This window comes from Pyxicephalus adspersus, chromosome 3 (assembly GCF_032062135.1).
Source record: "Pyxicephalus adspersus chromosome 3, UCB_Pads_2.0, whole genome shotgun sequence".
NCBI classification, from domain to species: domain Eukaryota; kingdom Metazoa; phylum Chordata; class Amphibia; order Anura; family Pyxicephalidae; genus Pyxicephalus; species Pyxicephalus adspersus.
This window is the reverse complement of record NC_092860.1, coordinates 149433545-149459096: the sequence shown is the minus strand read 5'-3', so window position 1 is coordinate 149459096 and position 25552 is coordinate 149433545. Positions and strand designations below refer to the sequence as shown.

The window sequence follows — 25552 nt, the reverse complement described above, 5'->3', positions numbered from 1 at the left end:
GTCCTGTCTGATTTGATTGCAATTTCTTATTTTGAACTGCACTGGTGATCCTGAAAAATGTAGTATGCAATATAAGGAGCTCCTAAGAAATTTAAAGAAGCAATGCAGAATACCTTAAGATCACCTATTTACCTCCCACTTGTCACACTGATGTGTTGAGGTTCTAAATGACAGTATATAAGGGTTTCAGCTGAAGATCCACCTCTTGAAATAATGGGGGTTATAATATATTTTTATATATGTAGGTATGTCTTGTGTCCCCTCAAATATCCCTTTATTTTACGTAATCAATTTTGGCTGCACACTTACCAGTCTCTTCAAAAAAGTATCCATTCCTGGACATCGCTGCCGGGGGACTCTCTGCAGGAGAGAAATAAAACAATGGTCACTAAAACATTCTTTCTACAATATTGAAACTAATTTTTCTGCAGGAATGTCAATACAAACATACAAACTTATTGAGAAAATAGTCAGAAAACAATACATGAACTAAAACCACTCACACAGGTGTTCAAAGACATCCCACACATAAAGTTTAAAGGTTTGTTCCTCCTTTCCCCCTCTTTAACACTATAAAGAAAATTAGGAAAAAATAGTTTCAGTTTTCAATAAATATCTTATGTTAGATCAAGCAATGTCCTCACCTAACACAAACCAAGATGGAGCTATTAGATATTTATATTATGGATTGCTAACAATGGAAGATTTTCCATACTTATTACATTGATATTAAAGATAAAAAACATTATATATGGCTCCTTTTATTACCATTAGATGTTGTTTACGTCTGAGATGTATTTTATGTTGTCTGATGCTAATACAACCCCTCCCAGAAAGAAAAACAAAAAACGTTAAAAGGCCTTAGCAAAAAGGTGCTATTATTCGTTATTATGGTCTAAAATGCATCTAAAACACATCGCATAAAAAATGCAGAGGTGTAAATGGAAAGAGTACAAAGGCAGAGGAAGGTGGAGGGGCCACAGCTGGTAATTTACTGCACCGAAAACCAGTCATAATGAACTGGGAATGAAAACATCGATGATAACTATCCAGTGTTCAACCCAGAAATCTTTTAAGCAGGGTGGGAATAATTTGTAGGTTGGTGGCAGCTCATGTGTGGTGACCCACTTTTCAGTAACCACCCAAAAACAGCCGGATGTTGCACCCAGCTAAAAAGAACTGGGGAGAACACTGCTATCCCTCATCAAAATAAAAGCCAGGTAAATTTAATGGGTAATGTTCTCAGATAAATGCTACCAAAATGACTGCCCATATAACAAAGATACACTATATGGGGAAGAGTGGACACCCCGCAAGTTGGTGGTTTCCAGTGAAGGTATGGGTAATGCTAAAGCAGTATTCTCCCCAGAATTTTTCTTTATGCTGGGAACAAGCTGAAGGTGGGTGGAACCCAAAAACAGCTGGGTAGTGCTAAAGGTGTCTGGAGAGAACTTTTTAGATAATTGTTCACCTCCAACCTTGTGACAACAGTTTGGGGAAGGTCTAAGTCTGTTCTTGTAGGACTGTGCCCATGTACCAAGCCAGCTCCAAAAACTCTGAAAAGAATTTGAGCATCCTACACAGAGCCCTAATTACAACCCTACTGAATACTATTGGCATGAGTTGAAAAGCCAACCGTGAGCCTGGCCTTCTTGTTGAACATCCCTATCTAACATGGCAAATTCCCACCAACATCCCGAAGAAAGCTTTGCTACAGAAATGGATCCGTATCATAGTCAGGTTTTTAGAGTCTGCTAAGAGAAGGTCGGCTATAGCACTCTGGTGGTAGGTTTCCTTTAAGATTCTTCTCACAAACATGCTTAGCAGGCCCTTGTATCGGGATCCAGTTATTAAATTCATATGCTGCAAGGCTTGTAATAAACCCACCAGCATACATTTTATTCCTGGATTACCGGCCAAAGCCGTGCCCCCCAAAAACAAAACAAAACACACATTCCCCAGATGCTTCGGAGCAGGAGACAGATGAAGCGCCGCCAGCATTTAATTAGGACGACACAGGCAAATGATATTTACTCTGTGTGCCGACGAGCTAGGAGCCTTTATCTCCATCCACCCAGACTACAGATCGTACCAAGTCCGGGCTCTTCTGGCACGGAATTACAGCTGCCCGCACAAGTTACCATTTTACTCAATGACCATCACCTTTCACTTTTTCTTTGCACTGCGGATATACATTTCATGCAGCTACTTAATTTTCAAAAATATTGACCCCCTCCCCCAAGAATTTTAGGATCCTGGGGACCCCCTGACATGATTCACTCATCTACAGTTCAGGATACATTAGTGTAATCAGTAAGTGGCAGATATTGCAATGAATATGTCCACTTTACAAACACTAACTAAATATAAAACGGATACATACTAAATATCTGTATGATGAACCACAAAAACACAAAACTTGCACTGGTACCCACTGCAAAACCTGCTGCACATTGGGACCTGAGGTTTGCACGGCTGTTCAGTGAAAACGTTGGCATTGATAATCATGGGAAAACTATGTAAGGGGGAAAGTATATGGGTAGCGGCAAGAGATTTATAGTAGAATTATGCCAGACACCACAGGGTGGTGTAGGAGCGATACGCGGCGGACAGGGTTCACCCCAGGTAGTATACGGCAGCCCTACGGGGGTCACGCTGGGGCGGTATATGCCGGCCCCTACAGAGATCACACCAGGGCAATATATGTAGCGGCTGTACAGGGGTCATGCTGGGACGGTATGGGGCGGCCCTAGAGGGGGCAGTATGCGGCGGCCGCACAGGGGTCACCCTGGGGTGGTACGCGGGAGCCTCACGGGGGTCACGCCAGGGATTGTACTTGGCAGCCCTACAGGGGTCATGCCAGGAGATGTACAGGAATTATGTCAGATGCTGCAGATTTTCTAGCTGGTGCAGTTCTGAAAACACAAGGCATGAACAGCAAAGTTGGCACATATTTCAAGTCTACTTTTTCAAGGGTCTTTATATAAATATTTCTTTAGGAGGTGACAGTCACTTTAAACACATATCCAGGATTAAATGCAGCATGAACACCGTATAAATATCACACATTTCTTTCTCTTCCCTTTCAAAGTCAAATTAAGATCTTAACGGTGACAGCGGGGAAACATAACAGAACACGCTGGCTGCGCCAAAAAGCTGTCAGCTTAACCCCGACGCCGGAGCATGCACAGATCAGGGCTGCACGATAGGAGTTAACCAGCCGGGATATTTTTAGATCACTAATAATTGTCACAACGAAGAAACAAAGAGAAGTAATTATTGTAGTCCGAGATCCTCAAAACTCTACAAAGCTCAGCCAGAACCAAACTATCTTTCCTGGAATATTCAGTTCGAAAGTAGAGAAGTGTGACAAATGCCCATGGGATGTATACAATCAGTTGATTGTTATCTCTTGATATCTGCCACTGCTGTGCTTACAACGGGAAAGATAAAACTCAAACTGCAGCTTAAACATTTCTGTTATAGATGAGCATACATAATTAGGGCGAAAAACTAAAGAGGTCCATTAGGTTAAAGCACAAGACAAAATAAAAGGAAATAAACACCCTCGGGGCTGAAGGTTAAACAAGCCATTTCTGACCGCTTCATCCTCCATGTGAAGGAAACGGCAAACATTGAAAGGAAAAACAGCCAATAGAAAGTCTTTTTTGGTGTTTAGTAAGCAGTGTAGTTGTTTTTAGGCTTTCAGGAGCTGCAAAGATGCTTCAAGCTGCAAAGATGCTTCAAGCTGCAAAGATGCTTCAAACTGCAGCTCATGGCGGTAAGTTGCTCAACCACATCCATAGACTTGTATGGGGACACTTTTCAAACTCCATCCAAGCTGGTGGCTTTAAAGTATTTTTTTTAAGGCTAGTCATGTTTTCATACTTCTTATTTTCCATAATTTCCTGTGCAAGACAAACAAACATGAAAGCTCTCCAAAGCCTCGTATAGACATCTGATGGACTTTAGAGGATGGTCGATGGAATTGAGCTTTCATAAATCGTTTTTAAAAGCAGGTAACTGGACCAGGGTCACAGAGTCTAATGAGTTGATTGCAAGCAAGTGATTTAATCCTAGAGTACAGAATAAAATCACCTGCCTAGCTAAAGCCCAACAGAAAGAATATTACTCCTGGTCCCTAAAGGCAATCAGTTACTTACTGAATCAATAATCTACTTAAAAAATCAATACCATATTTTTTGCATTAAGAAACACTGATTTTTTGATGCAGCCTTCTAAAGCCTATTCAACATTTTCTAAAGGTCTTACTCTGAAGAGTTCTTCCTGTACGCAGAGATGTAGTCATTAAGGGCTACCATAGGAAACCATGGTGAACCATTTAATGTTGTGGAAGAGTGTTTAAAGCAGACCGATCACCAAAGTTATTACTTTAATAATAAAAGGGTAGACAATCATTTTATGTATGGTAAAAATATGTAGGGTTAAAAAAAAAAAAAAAAAGATCTTCACTGCACGCAGGATGGGAGTGCATGGCCTCATGGGATATCTACAACACGTTACCAGGAGGCTTCTGCATTTTCTTTTTGCGCATGCCCAACATCAGGCATGCACGAAAAGGGCTTTTTTTCTACATGGGGAGAAGAAAATACTGATATTATGCATGCACAGTGTGAAATCAGGTAACGTAGTTAGAAGCAGTAAGAAAACAGAGGAAGGTCATGGTGCTTTCTCTGTGCCGGGAAGAAGAAGGTTTACAGGACAACACAAGACCCAATCCAGAGAAGCTCCAGAGGGATCTGCGGAAGAATAGTTTAGTTCAACTTTAATATCACTTATTGGAAGTCCAGAATAAGTTGAACTAAACTTGTGGGTGAGTGGTGAGCTCCTGCTATAATCACTAAGTATGGAATAGACTTACCCTGTGCAATTGTCCTGCAGCGATGCCTGATCCAGTACCAGTCATCATTGTAACCTAGGAAGCCGCAATCTTCACGAGAGACTTCCATAAATACGACAATCCTGTTAATTTATTGGATGATGTGATGTGCGCACATCGGTATATAATTCCAAGCGACTGGCACCATGTGCAGGCTGTGTTTTTTTGTTTGTTTTTGTTTTGTTTAGATCCACTTTATTTTCTAGGAACCAAGTTAGGGCTTCTTCCCACTAGTGTGTTGATTCAAATTGGGTCTTTGTTTGTTAACTCAACATACAACACATGCATGGGTGCACTGTGTTGCCATCCATTCCTAATGGCTCTCTAAGATCCTGAATGTTCGAACACTTGATCTTTTGTACATTGAGCAGCCCATTTCAATGAATAAGCCGGCCTACTGGGATGCACAAAGCCTAGTGTGAACAACCCTGCCTCAACAAAACTCTGTTTTCCTAAATATACTCAAATTGCTCGGAGCTGCTTTATAAAACAAAAAAAAAATCCACTAATGGTATTTATAACATAAAAAAAAGTTACATCTTTATCAAGGTTTTAAAATAGATCCCTTGAAAGAAAAATGAGGTTAATGTCCTTTTGATTAATTGTACCCGCTGGGTTATTGTAACTTGTGATATTTGTGGTTTTCCAAAAAATACTGTGCCTCTGTATTCATCTTCCCGGTTGAGGCAAACAAATTCAGGACGCATAAAAAAGAAAGTAACCAGCGCAGAAGAAGAACTCGAACCACAAAGCCCCCTGGAATCCCTCCTACCGAGACGGCTCAAGAGTCTCGCTCTCCCCTCCGGGCTTTTTTGATCTGCAACACTATACAAGATAAATGCTCTGCTATTTCTCATTTCTCTGAGGATTTATAGAGACACATCAAGAGGGGGTAAAAAAGGTTCTAAACTCCTTCCCTTAATAATTATTCCTTTGCAGCCAGGCTTTGCTTTAATCAGCCCCATGCAGGCTATAGGGCTGCTTTGTTCAGTAGGTGATGTTCACATTTAAAAGGGTACAATTCAGGCTTGCGCAGAACGAGCAGGCAGAAGCCTCCTGGGATATATGACATAGATATCCCAGGTGTTGTATCAGGTAAGGGTCTTACATAGTTACATAGTAAGTCAGGTTAAAAAAAAGACATAAGTCCATCAAGTTCAACCACTAGAGCAATAAACTTATCCCCGATATGAAACCCCATATATTATCCACTGTGAATATTTCCTTGTGTGAAGATAGGAGTTTTCAAAAGTGAGGAAATTCCTTCTCACAAGTGTACCTATTGGAGGATCTTTCCATTCTAGAAGCCACTAAAAATTTGTATTCTTTCCTTAATTTTAGAATCTCTAAAGGGAGCAAAAATAGGCATCCCCTCAACGTTTTATCCAAAACTGGCTTTATATACATCAACCCAGAAATTTTATCCAGAACTTTTCTCAACCAGCAAAATGACTCCAAAAATGAGTGCAAAAATATCTCACTCGATTAAAATTGTATGGTTAGTCCCAATCCCCGACATTCATGCAGGAGAGTGTGGTCACATAAAAGTGGAAAAATTGTTTTATTACCAATCCTGCCAGTAGATTAGGTGAACAAAATATTGTCTCGACCATACTGTAGGACATATGTCATTTTTTATTATGCTCAAGTTACATTTTTGTTTCCATATCCTTGTTTCCCCATCTAATATACCCTGCAAGCAACAAGTTGATGCAGTATGCTAGGGATTCCTTGAGCAATTTGCACCGCTTAGGTCAATTTAAGTGACACCAGTGATCTTGGCTATCAGTAAGGGTGATACTCTTCCCCCTGGACAGCAATTAGGAGATATTCTTCCTACTGACCCCCACACTAATGTACTGTGGATAAAATTATAGAATGGGTTCCCCAAAGATCTGAAAGTTATTTCATGGGTTCCCCCATGTTTAAGAAAGGCTGAGCTCATTAACCAAATGGAACATACTTAGATGGAGATATGAAGGTACATCATAAACAGACCTACAAATAAGCTCCGTCTTTAAGAATCAGGAGTGAGAGCATAAAAATAACTAAGCAAACAGAGAAATATCAAAAATATTAGGCGGCAGCTGTAATATATGAAATGTCAGCTGGCTTTTAGGATTAGCCGGCACCAACACTAAATCTATTTCTCTCAGCATATCGGGCCATTCCTTTAGTCCATCTGATCGTTTCTTGCAGAGGATGAATTCTATTCAGTATTGACTGCAGCGCTGGTTATAAAGTAACCTGGTATTGGTTATTGTATTTACACAGACTAATCAGTTCATAACACACAGAGATAACAATGTTGTTATGTCATTAAACTGACTCACGTCTCAGCTAGTAAACTTGGCTTCTGCCTGGTGATAATCACATGTATAGTGGAATTAATGAAACACGGGTACAGAGGATGTTATCTGATAAGTTTGGGGAATTCAGAAGGTTCTTTCAGCATTCTCGGCAGCCCCTTTTAGCTGGGCACTTTTCAGGAACCACCTGGCTATTTTTGATGAGTTGGGTCACAATACAGGGGCTGCCAGCCACCTACAGCTTCTTCCCACCCCGCTTAAAATAAGTTCTAGGTTGAGCACTGTAGGTGCCAGTCTGCTTGTAAACAAATTTCATTTGTGCAAAAGGAAGCTGAAATACAGAGCTACATATCACCAAACCTACTGACTATGGCTGTCCATACCTAGGTGTAGTGTGCCTGACAACTTTGGTGGAGCACCTTCCAAAATAGGATGCATCTTAAATCAAAGTAACAGGAGAGAAGTTAACATTTTGCTTTGAAATGTATGTGAAGGCTAAACTTTCTTCATCTTTGAAGATAATCTTTACTGCTTATGGCTCAAACCATATGCTTATGGCTATCGACAGCCATAAAGGTGTTAATACACCGTGGCCTATGGATGCAAATGATACTTTAAGGATTCCCAAATAATACAGTGTTCTCCACAGTGCCTTTTAGCTGGGGGCAGCCCTTTTCAGTGTTTCTGGGTTGTTACTAAAGAACTGGGTAACAATACACGGGTTGCCACCTACCTACAGCTCCATTCTACCTGGCTTAACAACAATTCTATGTTAAACATTGCAATACAATAACAGTTTAGGAACCCGACACAATACGGGTCTGGTAACATTCCAGAAAAGTGTTTCCTGCACTGTTAAAACGACTGACTCCAGACCTATAAAATATATAAAAGCTCAGTGCATTACTTGGAGGAAAGTTATTTAAAACACCATTAAGCCAGGAGATTAATTTTCCTCAGAGCTTGATTATAATTACATAGAACTGTGCTAGGTAAGTGTAGCGGTATGACACAACGGGGAGCCGCACACCTCTCCGGATTGAGAGTTATTAATTGGATCGAAACAGAAAGAGGGGGAAAAAATCTGCAGGAAAAATGATGGGATTTCTAACAAGTGAAAAATACCACTAATTTAAAATGAACCAGTTACACATATTCACATAAAATCAATACAACGGATATTGATACACCAAATCATAAAATAGTAATAAATAATAAAAAAAAAATGTAAAACAAAAAAAACAAAAAAAACAAAAAACAACTCTCACACTGATACAGATCTAAAGCCAAGGCAAAGGTCACATTTTTCCTGTATACCATAAACATTGAGGGCATTTCAGGTCTGGTCCCCCCAGGCAAACAGATAAGTGTGCACACACCATGGGCACAATTTTAACTGCCAAAGGATCTGCAATTCTCTCCATTGATCCCTTGGATTTACACAATTTTACCATGCAAATAGCCCTGAATAGAAGGACTTGTTTTTTTCTCTGTTGCTGTTCCGGTCCCTTCTCCAGCCTTTTACCGGACAGTCAGGACTTGTTCACACTAATGCGATGCAGAAATGCGGCCATCATAGCAATGCAAGCCAACACACAGCACATGTGTTGGAGCGTGGGGTGCCATTAGTTGTTAATACCACAGGAACGCATTGCTATCAAAGTGCTTTAAAAAATGCAAAATGCAAAAAGTCTGACTGCAAAACATTGCAAACAGCAAGGAATGTACATTTAATAAAACTAATATGAACAAGTCCTAAGGCCCTTTTGCAAACATTGGGGAATGCACTTCAACACAAGTTTACAGCTTTTCAATGTTTTTCCAACATTGCTCATTCCTAGATAAGTGCAGGTGCAGATTTTAGTGCAGTAAAATAAGATAATAATTGCCCTATTGATTTCAATGGCAGTGCAAGAAAATGAAGCAATGTAGCAATCTTTTAATACATCTGGATTTTTTTTTGACAGGCAGAATATTTGTTGTTTGGTTTTCTCTCCAGCCCCCTTTTAGCTGGGCGCACCACCCAGCACTTTTCAGTAACCACCCGGCTGTTTTTGGGTGGTTACTGAAGAGTAAGGTCACAATACAGGGGCTGCCACCCGCCTACAGTCTATTTCCACCAAGCTAAAAATAGCTCTGGGTTCAAAACGCTTGTTGTACAAATCCATAAATGCCAGGGTATGCAAGGGTTCGTCAGATTACCTCTCACACCCCAAGATCACGATGGTGCAATCTTACCAACTGCCTACAGCAACAATTTGTACAACTGTACGATCATGCCACACACGGGAATACATGTTCGTCTACCTGCACCTTGTAAAAATGTATTCCAGCCAACTCGATCACTATATTCAACAATTTATTCCTATATTGTGTCGGGGTTTACCACACCACCCCCCTCACACACACAAAAGTTGAGGGACCTGTACAATGTAACCAGGGTAGAAGGTATAATGATTATAGCATGTGACTCCTTTGAAAATAAAACTTTAAAAAGATTTGTATTTTGCTGCCGGCTCCCCTAAGTGATGTTATCTGCAAGGCTTTACAAATCCCAAGACATAAAGGATTCATCACATGAAGGGACAAGAAGGCCGTTACAGGGAAGAATCTCTAGGTCCAGCAGACGGAATGAAATCTTATTACAAATGCAGCAATCCAAAATATCACGGCAAAATGTTTAAAGAAAAACTCTGCCCCAATGTCTGGTGTTCGCAGACCAAGCTTTGTCACATTCACAAAGCACCATCTTTACGTTTATCCAATTTCCTGTTTGTAGACAGAGGACCCTCATAGCTATATTCTAAAACCATAGCCATTAAATATTGGGGTTATAGCAGCCCCACTTTTCTGGGAAGCATTTCCACAGAACTTCAGAGTGCATTTGTGGGAACTTATGACCCTCCGACTTAAAGTCGAATTGTGAGGTCATATACTGATCTTAGATGATTGGACTCACAATTGGCTCCAATTCATTCCCAAGGTGTTTAGTAAGATTGAGGTCAGGGTTCTTTGTAGGCTCCACACAACACTGGATGGAGTTGGATCTGAAAGAGACCTTCTAAAAAATGTTTTCACAAGATTGAAAGCCCACAATTGCTAAAAATATCCTTTTAGCATTAAAGTAAAGCTAAAGTTCCACTTTTAAGTCTGCAGGATCATTATTGCAGAGAGGGACAGGCGATTTCCCATCTGCAATGTTGAATCTTTCCTGCCTGATCGCTTCGGGTTTCTGAAATCAAAGCTGAGCTGTGCATGTGCAGTTTCAGCTTTGGTTTTTCGGGGAGACCCAGAAATCCTGGCTTCACTCGCATGCGCTGGGAGGAATGAACCCGCCTGTGTGGGAGTTACATCATCCTGGCACAGCCAATCAAGATGACTGAAAAGCATTAAAAAAAACAAAAAATTAAAAAGGGGTGCAGCACTGCCCCTTCCATTGTGAATTGGAGCGAATGGCTGAGCACCCAGAGCCTCCCGCAATGCATGGACGTAGGGAGGTTTTGGGTGCTTGGCCATGCGCAAAAGGGGAATGTGGATCTCACCCAAGCCCGGTGCGAGATAAGGTAATGTAGCAAGACGACAAAAAGACGACGGTAGAAAAGCCGATGATGGCATGGTGGTGCTTGGTGCTTCCTTCGTGCCAGGGCGAAGAGGAATTCTAGGACGACGCAGGACCGGATCGAGGGAAGGTACAACGCCATCTGCAGGATTAAAGGTAAGTGATTTTTTATTTATTTTTAGTTTAGTTCCCTACAATGAACACCTGAACTGTTAGCTATGTGATGGTCAGGTGCCCACAAACATATTGCCAAATAGGGTTTCCACAAAATCCACATAAACTATATGCACTTTGTTTTAGACATGAGCACACATTTATTAAATATATGATGATAGAAGTGATCCATCAGTTGTAGGTTAGGTCTGAAGGACCAAGTCATTACCTGGATTAGGTTATCTTAAGTCAGCCTTTTTGAAACCTCAAAGGAACCCTTGAAACAACTTTCAGGTCTACAGGGAATCCCTACTATAATTACTATATCAACAGCTCACAGTACATTAGGGTGTTGGTCATTGGGAAAAATGTCTCTGACATTGCTGGCCATTGAGAAGAATGTCATCCTTTCAAATAGCCAAAAAGATCATTGGTGTCAGTGGTAACTGACCCGAGAGGACCCTGGCTGAACAGCAGAAGTTCTCCTCCAGCAAGGTCTAACTACCAAAGTTCCTCTCCTCCTATCCTACCTGGGCCATGTCATTTTCTGCACCAACACTTTCCTACTCCCTTTTGCATTTTCTAGAATATAAACTCACAGGTACAGGGAGACCGTAGTAGGTGTACAGACCCAAAAACTCCATTCCCAGGTTTACAAGAAATAATAAATTGGTTCAGCTCAGTAGCACAGACCAAAACCAGAAAATTCATATTTAGTCGCACATAATCAGTAGAAGCATTGAATTCTTTTGTAGAGCGAGCAGCATTTGTAGAATAAGTTTGTGATCCCTCCACATCTCTAGTTGCACAGTGATGCTGTATTCCCATCATCCTGCCCCTTATTACAGACAATGTCTCCCTCAAGTGTTAACAGGCACAGTGATGATGTGAGCGGCCCCTGTTATCCTGTATTACAGGGCCGCTCCTGACAGCACACTCCCTCTCCCAGCGTGCAGCCAGCTCTCTCTGGAACCCCACCAATTCTTGCTTTCTATACACTAACCTGGCGTGACTACAGAGCTGCTGAACCTAGCTTTACAATCTGCCTTTCCTGGAATCATCCAAAAGGTACACTTAATCCTGACCTGTCACCTTCTAGACAAACCGTGCATTATACATACATGATAGCCATGTATTATTCACAGGAACAACACTGTACAGGAAAAGAGAAGGTCACAGGATGGGGCAGACATGGGATCTAGAATTCATTGCCCCGTGCTTATATACATCACAATCAGAGAGCTGAAATCAACCAACGGGTCAATGTTTTAGAAGAAGAAACTGACCAACTATGGAGCAACTTTACATCACTCTTACAACTGACTTCTGCCTTTACACATACTTTAGAAAAGAACTACAAGTCACACCATGCCCCATATACATTACGTCTTCCCATATCCTTCTATACCCAGGGGCCAGCATCACCACCAAATCTGGCCAGCATCGTACTTTTTTTTTTTGTCCCCAAAAGAATCCTAAATATGAATGGCAGCTGGCCCGCCGCTGCATTGAAATAGCGCCACTACTACAATTCCCGGCATCACTCGCGTCTATAGACCAGCGGCCTCTCTGCCTATGCGTGGCCCCGCATTGGACTGTTTTACAGACGCAGGGAATTGTAGTAGCGGTGCTATTTCAGTTTCAAGTTTGGACCGCGACATTGTCTAAGTTTTTAATTTGACACCCCTGTTCTATACCAATGTTTCTCAGCCACGCTTCCTCCAGAGGTTGCTTGGAGTTACTTGAGAAAAAAAGCATTTTGTGCCTCTCAGGTCAGTTACCAATGATCTATTTTGGCTATCTGTAAGGGGTGACATTCTTCTCACTGGCCAGCAATGTAAGAGGCATTCTTCCCATTTAACGCAATGCTAATATACTGTGAGCTGTGGGTATAGTAATTATCGTAGGGGTTCCCTGATGACCGGAAAGCAAGGGTTCCCCAATGTTAAAAGGGTCGCGAAAAGCTAATCTACAGACTGCAACTGTTGCTCCAAACCATAGCTAGAGGGAGCTCTTGGCAGACAGACGAGAAGCAAGGTACAGGGCTAAATGACCAACCCGTCAACTAGGATGCCCTCTAGTGACAGCTGAGGGTGCTGCTTGTAGCACAAAGACTGCTGGCTGCAGAGTTACAAAAACACAATATAAATATTCTAATTCAGCCACTTGAGGCTCCTCTAGAAGTTATTAGAGTTTCTTAAACTTTGGCAGACTGACCTCCCCATTAGAAGGTACCTTCACATTTCCAGGTTGGCAGAACCAGTAGCATGACACCTGTGATCTTCTAGCAGAAGGGTGGCATTTTGATTTACATAGTAAAGGGCATTCCTTCCATCACCATAATGAACATTTGTTCTAATGACCCTCAAAGAGTTCATTCAATCAGGGGTTCCTAATCATCAAAAAAAAGGTTCCTCTGGGGTAAAGAGGTTGAGAAAGGCTGATCTAATTTAAGGCAGATACAGCAAGCAATTCAGATTATTTAACAGTAGCTGAATGACTATATATTTCAGAGACATGTATACACACATCTACATATTATATTTAAACACAGCTTGTCAAACACGATGGAATGACTAATAAAAATCGTAGAAAGTGAAATATAATATAAGGCCATACACATGGATTCACAAGTTGTTTTTAAAAGAAACTACACTCTTATGCCATACAAAAAAAAAAACTCCCTCTTGTCTAACATTTTAATTCTGCTGGGATCACAATGGTTCGACGGTAACCATGTAAGTATTAAAATGTCTTGGTCATTAGGAGTTACAATAGGCTGCAAAACGAGCTCAGTCCTTAAGATCACCTACAACATCAGCTGTGTTTATTCAGCCATTCCCCCCCCATGTTCGTATCTAGGAGACGTCCGTATGTCGGGTGTTCTTAACCCAGGGACTACTTGTATTATTATTATTATTATTATTAAACAGGATTTATATAGTGCCAACATATAACGCAGCGCTGTACATTAAATAGGGATTGCAAATGACAGACTAATACAGACAGTGATACAGGAGGAGAGGACCCTGCCCTGAAGAGCTTACAATCTAGTAGGTGGGGGAATTTACACACAATAGGATGGGAGATATGTAGTGGTGGGAAGTAGTGATGGTTTCAATTGACAGAAGAAGATGGGTAGGCAAGTTTGAAAAAATGGGTTTTGAGCGCTCTGAGCAGAAAGTAGGAGCAAGCCGAATAGGACGAGGAAGACCATTCCAGAGAGTTGGAGCAGCTCTAGAGAAGTCTTGTATCCGTGTGTGTGATGAGGTTATGAGTGTACAGTACAAACTACATTTTGCTGAAGCTGACCTTCAGTCCTTCCTTCAGTCTGGCTCAGTTTCACAGCATGCATTAGAATCTGAAGCAAGTCAGAGCTCACCTCATTCCCTGGCCCGGTTTTTCTTACTTACAGGACAGAGGTTGCTGGGGGGGAGCAATGGGCAGTTTAGGTGACCCCAATGATCTTTATGGCTATCTGTAGACTGACATTTGTCCCAATAACCAGCAATGTAAGTCATTCCACCTACTGACACTAGGCTTATAGAAGGAGAGCTGTGAATATCGTATTTATAGCAGGGGTTCCCTAAAAGTTATTCCAAGGGTCCCTCATGGTATAAATGCTTCCTTAACATTAGCATTTCTGTGATTGATCACGATAACGCTCATTAATTTGAGTGCTCAGAATTCGGATGCAGAATATTTAGAAGGAAAAGCTCCTTGTTTGGCACAATCCCACGCCTGACTTGGCAGACAAAAAGACTTTTCCCTAAGTAATGACTGCAACACTTATTTTTTTGGACAGAGATATACAATGTATTGCTGACAATCGTTTCCCAATAAATCCTGACTCATGTTTAATTTCGGTGGAATTAGACATGTCTGGCAGACGTCGCCATGCTATACCGAACAGCCGAACATTCACAAGCAGCTTATCAACCATAACAGGGGTCAGCTCTGCTTTTTATATAATCAGCCGCCAGGTAAGGAAGCCACTACTGTCCAGAGTGGCCATCACCTTCTTTATTAGTCACTGACCAAGCACACATACAGAACTCTGCCTTCACCCTCCGCATATTTCTAGTAGTGATGAACATGAGGTTGACAATCGCGCAGCTTTAATCTTAAGTCAATAAGATTGGCTTCTCTGTTTCTACCAAAACCAGTCCCTTGCGAAACTGAACACATTCACCCAAAATGGCTTAGAGTAGCTACCTGCGTGCTATGTTTTGGTGGACTACAAGTCTCAGCATGAACAGATCATTAACCCAGGGTGAGAGGCAATACCAAATGAAGTTTGCTAAAATGGCTTAAACGACTGTGTGCTCTGCAGTCTGCAGCACGACGCAGCCAGCAGCACCAACAATATTAATAAAACAAATGGAATAATACATGAAGCAATCCCCTGCTGACAGCAGCGAGGAGCACAAGCTGAATGCAACACATGACGGGTCTTTGAGAAAACATAAAATAATAGCCTATTTCCATCATTGGACACACATACGGACATTGGGCAGAGGATTACCTGTCAATCACAGCTCATGATAGACATCAAACACCGGTTACTTTATCAAAAAAGAAAATAAAGAAATAGCCATTTGTGCCCACTTCAGTGCCCAGTATGATTTTGGTTCAGATTGCATTCACATCAGAGAACCGCCCTCTGACCTGGCATTTTAATTGTGCAGGTCCAAAACAATTTAACCCTTACAGCTACTTAAGAATGGACCTAAAACCTAAAAGGGACTTTAGATTGCTCATCACAGGTACGGCGGAGGGGATACCGTAATGTTCACCTGTCCCATCCGCACAACCACCCCAAAAAATCACAAACAGGCGGCTTACCTGCCTGACTGGCAGAGCCAGGGGAAAGCTGAAGACCAAGGAGGAGAGGGATGCAATGATTTTAGGAGCCTTTAATGCTAACAGCCACCAACAAGTAAACTTGGTGCATGGAGATCAGTGCAAATTAAGGGGCCACGGAGGTGCACCGGGGGGGAGTATTGCTAGGAGAGGCAATGCTTTCATCTTCAGCACTCTATTGGTGCGCAACAAATCAAGGTGGAGCTAGAGATTGGGAACCCCTGGAATAAAGAGCTTCAGCCACCAGCCGGAGCAGTGACCAGGAAACAGGAGGAGGAAAGGAAAAATACAATACAAAATATAAAACACACAGAGAGCCCAGAAGTCAGGAATGACATTCCAGCAGCGGCTCGGCTCGTTGACTATGCAGGAGAAAGAGAGAGGATACAGCGGAGTAATGGAAATGACACAGCACGCAGGGTGCCAAGTCTTGTGCCTACGGATGATGACTGAAGCAGGATGGCAAAGGACGGGGAGCAAAAATCACCAACAGAGGTACCAGAAATGGAAGAGGACAGCAAGGAGGGGCAGAACTGCTCCGTATAAAATTAGGTAGACGAAGCCGAGTCTTCCAACAATCAGTTCCGTCATCCAGGCACCAAGATCATCCACGAGTAAAAGCTACAGCTACGACCGTTCTGCAGGTAGGTAAGAGCACAAAACTAAGAAAATCTGCACATTTTATTCCATAAACCCCTTGATTATAAAGTCTCTCAGTGATCCCAACAGTTCCAAGAAGCTGGTTTGAGTTCAATCAGCAAATTGGGATATTTTTTTTTTTATTATTGTACTCTAGAAATGAAAGTGTGAGATTGTAAATCATAAGTGCACAAAGTCATCAATTGTAATTGATCTGATTGACCCTGATCAAAAAAAAAAGATGATCATTGCAAGCAATGCTGGAAACCCCCCATCCATCAGGTGGTTAGGGGGTCTATTTGCAGTTCAGAAAATGTTTGCTCTGCTTTTAAATCACATAGATCTAATCAAAAAGACTGTTAATATTTATACCATTCACTTGTATGATATGTAGTTGGTATTACCATTGTTTTTAAGATTATATATTTGAAATATCAACTGCTGTGCTCAACCCAGAATTTATTTAAAACTGTAGGTGAGTTATGGCCCCGGTATTATGACCCAACTCTTCTGTAACTACCCAAAAGGGGTCGGGGAGAACACTGAACTGTGGGAAAAAAAGGAAGTTTAAAATGAGCGATAGTGTAATTTTTACAACAATAAATGGCCACTACCAGTACTACCCATCTCTACAGTACTCACCCAGTCTTAATGGAAAGTGGAGGGTACTGGACAATATCTGGTGGAGCAGCTAGGCATCTATCAGAGCTGGGTGAACTCTTACCAAATACAAGGCAGAGTTGCACTGGTAGTTTTCCATTGCCATCAGCAACTTTATATGTAAGCTTAGTTGAAAAACAGGGATAAGAAGTGCATAGGAAACTGTTGGAGAAATTCTTTCACTTCCTGTCTGGTAAAAATGTTGTCCCCAGGACAGGAAGTTGCGGGTTGTCCCCAGGTGGCTGTGAAGCAGTGCAGTCATCCATTTGAAGGCGTCACAGGGAATGTTGGGGAATGCCCATCAAGGACCATTCAGAATAACAAAAGATGTACAGGAATGGAATGTAAATGGCTCCATCTCTGGTTGCAGTTTTCTAGCACATGTGTAGCCCATTCATGGGACACCAAAGGTGCCAGTATAGTTGGCTCTAGTATGCAAGCACGGGGGTAATGTCATATATGCACAGCCCAATAAAGATGGCGGGCAAAGTATCATCAAAGAAGGAAACCCTGGGGGAGTATGTGTGCCATAATGTGTAAATATTCAATCAAATATTACCCAAGCATTATTATTATTACGCAGAATGTATATAGCCCCATCATGTTATACAAAGTCCATAGTCATGTCACTAGCTGTGTCCCTCTAATGCCCCTACCATAGTCATATGTCAATAATACGGTGGGGGAAAGAGATTCAAACCCAACAATAATAACTAATGAACATACCATCAGATACCTCGTATTTTCACATGCATTATTTAGTCTGGTTGAAGTTCCGTTTTAAAAATGAAATAGTAACCCTAAAAGTCTCTTTTTGTAGTAACAGCCCTGCCCAGAAATTTGAAGAACCCTTGAACGGGTGCAGTACTTTAGTTATACATTTACCTATAAAAATGGATGACTAAATTAGATGATAGATACAAGGTTGATAGATTCATAAAGCAGAAAAAAACAATTTGTCTTGCAATAAAGCCCCTGAAAACACACAGCGGCCCATCAGGGGGCAAGCAATGGGTACAGTTGTCAGGGCACAATACGCATATACATTCTGCAGATGTCTCCTTTAAATAAATCAGTGTCTCATCCTCTTCCAATAACTTACACTACTGATGTACTGGCAGCTGCAGAATGTAATTAACCTTTCATCAATGCGGGTCCCTGTGAGGCTTCTTCGGTGGGTACAAATTAGGGCTATTGGTAATTGAGATTTAATATATGCTGTATCTTCACAGGAAACTCTTTTGTGTATGGGGCTTCCCTGACTGTTACACCCATCCAGTGGCTTTCGCGATTTCTCAGCCCTCAATGCAAAAATTTTTGCAAACAGATCCCTACAAATATAGTTTAAATCTGCCCATGTCAAGGCTGTGCCACAAATAAACCCCTCTATGCCAGATACCAGGTCCCCCTGCTGCAGCCTTCGCTTTCATTTGCCAGCCGCTACATGACCACAGGACAACGTATTGGCACAGAGGTCAGTGAATGAAATTAATTTCTTTTCATTGGCTTCCAATTCACCTGAATAATTTTCACCTTGAATAAAATTCAAGCTCCTGTGCTTTGCCTTCAATTCCCTCCCCAGCTCTTGTCTCACTTACCTTTCTACCTGGTAGAAAAATACTCCCCCAGCCACTCTCTCTGCTCCTTCAATGACCTACTGACTTCCTCACTCATAACCTCATCACACACACGGATCCAAGACTTTTCTAGAGCTGCCCCGACTCTCTGGAATGGCCTTCCTCATCCTAATCGGCTGCTCAAAACACATTTTTTCAAACTTGCCTACTTGTCTGCTTCTGTCTCTTAAACCCTCACTACTTCCCGTCACTCCATATCTCCCCTCTTACTGTGTGATACTTCCCCCACCTCTTAGATTGTAAGCTTTTCGGGTCAGTTTGTGTCAGTTTCTGTATCTGTCCGTCATTTGCATCCTCCTATTCAATGTACAGCGCTGTGTAATATGTTGGCGCTCTATAAATACTGCTTAGTAATAATAATAATAGCAAGAACAACAGAAAATAGAGGGAGCAAAGATATCGGATAGATACGAAGTGTGCTGCATGCAGAAGATTCACTCAAGTCATTTGCAGTTGGCATTTATAGCCGTCTATCACAAGGAGTATCCCTTACTTTATTGTAAGGTGACGGTCATACCTAAAATAAGAAGAGGTAAAAGTATGTTTTGTCATTTCATACCAAAACATCCTGATACTCTCTGCACACACGACAGCTTCCTGTTCAGCCTGATAAATAGAAAACTTAATAATTAATTCTCACTGTTATATACAAAATCATTCTATAAAATGTAAGGAATATTTACCTACTTATAAATATCAACTTCGTGTACTATATCCGTAATAATCTTGTTTCTTTAAAATATAAATATTTGCTCATTACGTAGGCAAACCTTGCTTCCTGATGCACAGGGATTGTGGTTTAAGAGGTATGTGCGGCCTTTTTAACAAAGACGTGATGGAAATGTTATCAATGCATGTTACAATGTACAACATTACTGTGTACTATTCGGGGAAAAGTGACGATGTATTAAGGTCAACCACCCTGAAAACATCTCTCACCCTAGGTTACCCCCAGATTCTTGCTTCACCATTGATTACCTCCTGCTCCTTTCTGCATCACAGCCGCCACCTAAATACTGAGTGTTAAAGACTAGAAAGAGCAAAGAATTAAACTTTCTTAGCAGTGTACACACCAAGCTAGACCCCGGCATAGCATTAGGAAGGTGGTTACATTCTTACAGATACCCGGAAGAGCAGAGTATTACCAGCTGCAATAATGGAAGGAATGGTTGGGGAGTGCTGCACAGCTATCAGCGAGTTATGGGTCGCAGGCACGCCAGGATTGAGAAAGTGCACTGCAGGGTAATGGGTTTGCATGCATTGGCCTTGCGGTGGCCACTGGGGTGCGATTCTTCCTCGAGAGGAGGAAAACTCACTATATGGCCTTAGGCTTTTCTTGCAGGTTGCCACTGTTAAACATTATAGGAAATACTAACTGGCTGGCATTCTGTTGGAATAAGCATGCTGGTCAGTGGAATCAAACTAAAGAATCACATACCTACTAGATTGTAAGCTCTTCAGGGCAGGGTCCTCTCCTCCTGTATCACTGTCTGTATTAGTCTGTCATTTGCAATCCCTATGTAATGTACAGCGCTGCGTAATATGTTGGCGCTATATAAATCCTGTTTAATAATAATAATAATAATAATAATAACATACAGATTCTGGTTTAGTAATGTAGTGAAACCACCGGGGGTCACTGTATGAGCCTGGTAACTTATTTTCAGGAAGAGAAGTCAGCTCAGGGTTCTAGAATAACTACACCAAGTCACTGACAGCTCCTTCCAGTGGCTAATCTACAAACATCTATAAATTATCCAAAAAATTGCAAAGTAACATTTATTTTTAGTTTGTACAATCTGAGTTTTCAATGCACTTCTTTCCTTGACTAAGTGTACGTTTAGGGTCCTTATTCTTTTCTAATCCCCTCCGCAATAGGTAGGTAATGCAGTCATACTTACTATCCTTTTAGTGCTGTCTCTCACCAAACTCTTTGAAGCCGTCCTTGTTCATTCACTCATTAATAAGCGGGTCTCTCGGCCTGACGGGTTACAGAGGAGTTTCTCATTGAAGGGCTGGTCAGTTTCATAACACTTTGAAGGGGCCATCTGTGAATTGCTCACACTCACTTGTAACCAGCAGTTTGTCTTTAAAGCTGCTGCAGTGCACAACTAAACACAACAGGAAGTCATCAGCAGACGGCTTCCCTAGATACAAACCGATAAAAGCGAGCTAGGGCTGAGATGTTCCCAGTTTAAAATTTAAATGCCGACTGGTTGCTAGGGGAAATTGCCCTACGTTTACTGCAAAAAGTGCACCCCTACCGACCAATCAAGCCCTCCCTTTCATTTTGTTATGTATATTAGCATAAAGCGGAAGTTAACTTACTTTAAAAAACAGCTGACTTTTTTCTTAAGACATAAAAGACTTTCTGCTTTTTATTTCTGCTCACTCTTTTTGCTTTATAGTATATGGAGCTGCATGTGTTCTGAGACTATGCAAGCCCTGTGAACATGCGCAGTGGTTTGGCCATTTTCACCAAGCAAGCCCTGTGAACATGCCCAGTGGTTTGGCCATCTTCACCAAGCAAGTCTAGAATGTGAAGAGTCCAAAACAAAAGATAAAAAACACAAGTGACCAAGAGGAAAGTGGGCATGGCAGCACGAGAAGGTATCGTTTCTAGGTAAGCCCCCATAATGTCCATATATGCTCTGCATTTGTGTACATTATCGCCAAAATTAAGGGCCCAAAAAAAAATTCAAAAGGTTACGACCACATTAAAGATGGCAGAATTTTGCCAATTTCACAAATCCAGCCAGAATGCTTTGGTCAGCACAAACTGAGGATCAAAATGCTGTAGCCCACCGCCACCTCTTTACTGAAGTCAGACTTACTGCTGTTGGTTACAAATTTATCTAAATTCCTTATTGAACATATCTTGAGAAGCTTGTAAAAACTTGTCAAAAGAAAAGGTTTACCATTATCTTATTTAAACTCCCCCCTTGGTAAGCTTTTGGTATGGTCCAAAAAGGCCAGCAGTATATATATATATATATATATATAATATGCTTTTATGTAGAATTGCACATGTGGGAGTAAAATGGTTCCATTCTTCACATGATATAGCCTAGAAAGCCTTGAACCTTGAAGGCTCCAAGGTCAGACCTTCATCTTGGCAAGGCTAACATCATGGCACTTTCCATTCCACAACGCAGCGTAGACACGACTATTTTGGTTTTTGAGGAGTGTCAAGGAATGCCAGATGAAGCAGCTCAGGTTCCAGAGCCCCTTGGTCGGGCCGAATATTTGCTTGATTACATGCATTGCTCCAAGACACTAGCACTGGTTAGACACGTGTTTTTCCTTGACATTTTCACTTTGAGGTGTTTATTCTTCTGCAGCCAATGGGTTGAGTCCAGCTCTGGAGGAAAGGCTTTGTGTGTACATCCTGGGTGAATAGATTTACTGCTCGATCTAGCGTGACTATGCACACCACCCTGTCACCACTTCTTTATTCTCTTCCTCTCACATGGTGGAAAGCAGACTATCACCATGCATGTGGACTGCCAGCAATTGGATTCAACTCATAACTATATAGCTCCCCCAGCAGATGGAACCTCTGCCCTCAGATGTGCATGAAGAGTCTGTTTGTTCCCAGCTGCCTAGCATTACCATGGCTGCCAATCCTGCAGTTATTTATGACAAGTGTGTCCAGCTTTTAACATATCCATTAAGGGTTGAGTGATGGGTTCTTTTGACATGCCATGGACTCACCCATTGATACCATCATGGCACTCTCTTACATGTCTGTTGGAATCTGGAGCCTGATCCTACTGTAAACACTACGTCAGACAAGGTTTACTTACGCCGAGTTAGTGCCCATCTCTACTGCCCACGACTAGCCGTTCAGTTGTATGTGCTGCACTCTAGGATTTGGACGAGGTCATATGTTGAATTCTCCAAAGAAAAGTTTTTAAGCTGGGTGGAAGAGGCTGTAGGTGAGTGGCAGTCCCTGTATTGTGACCAGACTTTCCTCTAACTACCCAAAAACAGCTGGGCAATTACTGAAATGTGCTGGGTGGCGCACCCAGCTAAAAGGGGCTGGAGAGAACAATGATATGCTTCTCCATAGGCCAGTTTTTATCAAGCTGATTTCAGTAGAACCCTAGGGTTCCTTTGGCAAAAAAAAAAAAAAAAAAAAAAAAAAAAATATAGATTATTGGTGTCACATCTGTAAGGGTAACATTCTTCCCAAAGACCACTAACCTAAATATACTGTGAGCGGTGAAGATAGATAGATAGATAGATAGATAGATAGATAGATAGATAGATAGATAGATCTAACAACCCCCAGGCAATTTTCCTGAGGTTGCTAGGGGTTCCTTGAGCAGTTTGGACCTCACAAGTCAGTTACTACTGACACCAATTATATTTTTGGCGATCAGTAAGGGTGACATTCTTCTCAATAGTCAGCAATGTAAGAGGAACTCTTGACAACGACCACCATCCCTAATATACTTTAGGGGGGTTCCCCCATGGTAAAAAGGTCAAGAAAGGCCACCATAGGCAGAAGAACTGGGTATATCCCAAAGCACCAACAAAAGGCTCCAGTTATAGGTGAGAGCAGGAAATGAGAATATCAGTAGGGAGAAGAGGTGAAAGGTTTCCTTATCCCGGGAACCTGGCAATTTACTATAAATTGGCAAAATGACAGGTTCACTTAAAAGGGAACCATATCATGCTAGAACAGCCCTTTTGTTTGCTGTTAGCTAATAAGTATTAACTTCCAGTTAAAAATATCAGTAAAACAAGTAATCGTATGAGACACAGGTCATAACGGAGATCTAGAGAGACATCTGGGTACAATATCTGAAGCATTCAGTCTCGTCTTGCTGTCACAGGTTCCAAGCCCATGTATCTGGGAGTGCTGAAGATAGAGAGGCGCAGTGTTCCTGGTCTAGTAGAGTCAGCCAGGAACCATGAATTAATATTCTACTAAGCTTGGCAGTGTGACAGACGGCGGTAACGGGATCCCTTACATCACCGATTGTGTTTGAGAAAGTTGACAAGTCATGTTTTATACAGTCAGCACGTTGCACAGCTGCAGATGTTGTGCTCTCTCCCTCTCTTGGACTGGTAAAAGTATTGTGCAACTCTAAAACAACAACAATTTTATATGAAAAGAGAAATAATAAAACAGCAGCATGTGCCTGAAAAAAATCCAAGTAGGATCTGCAAGTGACCATTCTGCATGGAGTCAAGAACAGACTGGGGTCACCACCCATTGACAGCTAAAGAGTGTGTGTTTTGCAAACCTTTTCTGGGTGTCTGGTTTGAAGATCGGCTAATTTGCATACCAATACAAGAGCTGCGTTTGACTTGTTTTTTTCAGCTCAAATGCACCTCACTAGGACAAGCCATGTCTGCAGAATATTGCAATATAAGTCCAGTATTTACCCCAGAATTTTTTTAGGCTGGGTGGGAAGAAGTTGTAGGCGGGTGGTGGCCTTGGTAATGTGACCCAACTCTTCAGTAACCACAGCTGGGTTGTTATCGAAAAGTGCCAGGTGGAGCGCCCAGCTAAAGTAGGCTTGGGAGAACACAGACATTAAATACAACCTTTGACAGCCATGTGTATAACTCAGCGACCAGCATTCTAAAACACATATCTAACAGAAAACAATGACCTTCGACATAAGCCCTAAAAGGGAACACAACAAAAGCCATTTTGGAAAATATAATACCTATGTTGTGTATTGGCACCTACTAGAGAAAGTCCTTCTACATCATGCAAGGGCACAAAGACAGGAGGAGACTTCTTTCCAAAGGGACATGGGGGTGAATAATTGTATGGCTAAGTGGTTAGCAATCTGGCCTTGCAGTTCTAGTTTCCCAAATCTCAGCCAGGACACTTATCTGCCCAGAGTTTGTATGTTCTCCCTTTGCTTGGTAGATTGCAAAATTTCCTCTCATTTTACACAAACATACCAGTGGGTTGTCTTCTTTCTAAGTTTCCTTTCACAGTTATAAGGAAAGCCATGCTTGGGATAAACTTCAATGTTCTTCCCAGCCCATTTTAGAAGGGCACACCACCCGGCACTTTTCAGTAACCACCCAGCTCTTGGTAGGTTGTTACTGAAAAGTTGTGTTACAATACAGGGGCTGCCATCTGCCTACAGCTTCTTCCCACCCCATACTGAACTATATGACTTTCTCCCAATATTACATCCATTCCTTGCAATCAGCTACAAGACTTATACTATTAAAAGTAATCAAAATATGGCTTGAAACACAAAACGTGGTTTCGATTTTAACATTATGGTTAACCAAAAAATCTTGCCCGATTTGTGATTAATTTTTCTTCTGCCTACAAAATGCTTTTGATTGATCTCGGGGTCTCACCAAGCAAAAATGCTGTACCTCAGCCTAACAAAAGCTACAAAACCAACAACATAAATATAATTGCAGCATAATAAACATGTTGATAGCTAAAAACGCGGGACGGGGAGTAGCAGAGGTGGAGATACAAGTTTGTAACACATTGAATGGGTCGCGTAGTAAAGCCTGTGAAGTAGCCTTCACAGAGCCAAGAACTGAGACCTCTTTATTGATGCAACTCTCAGGATGAATGGAGGCCCTGTGTACTGATACACAGACTAACATTGCTAGGAATTTCACATAGGACACAAAAGAGAAGTTACGAATCTCCTGCAACCAAGCCACGGCATCCTGGCATGACCGTAAAAGTTTTGATTATGAATGGCAAGAGCAAGCAGAACTTCCGGTGGTGACCATCATCATCATCCTTACCAGCCCTATAGACTTGTAGATTTAGTCTATGTAATATATACGCATATTTTACCTTTTATATATATTTTATGACACACACAGG

At 41.6% G+C, this 25552-nt stretch overlaps 1 protein-coding gene across 4 annotated transcripts in view; it reads right to left on the bottom strand.

The window, feature by feature from the left end:
- The window catches only part of SLC4A11 (solute carrier family 4 member 11), a 118500-nt gene that overhangs the window by 73948 nt on the left and 19000 nt on the right, over positions 1-25552 (bottom strand). For 2 of the 4 annotated variants that reach the window (XM_072406662.1, XM_072406666.1), the window contains exon 2: positions 310-360. In XM_072406662.1, the coding sequence (XP_072262763.1) occupies positions 310-360 (51 nt within the window). Of the gene's footprint in view, positions 1-309; positions 361-15766; positions 15878-20621; positions 20932-25552 lie in introns of those variants that run through there. The other 2 variants (XM_072406665.1, XM_072406664.1) reach the window with 2 other exon arrangements.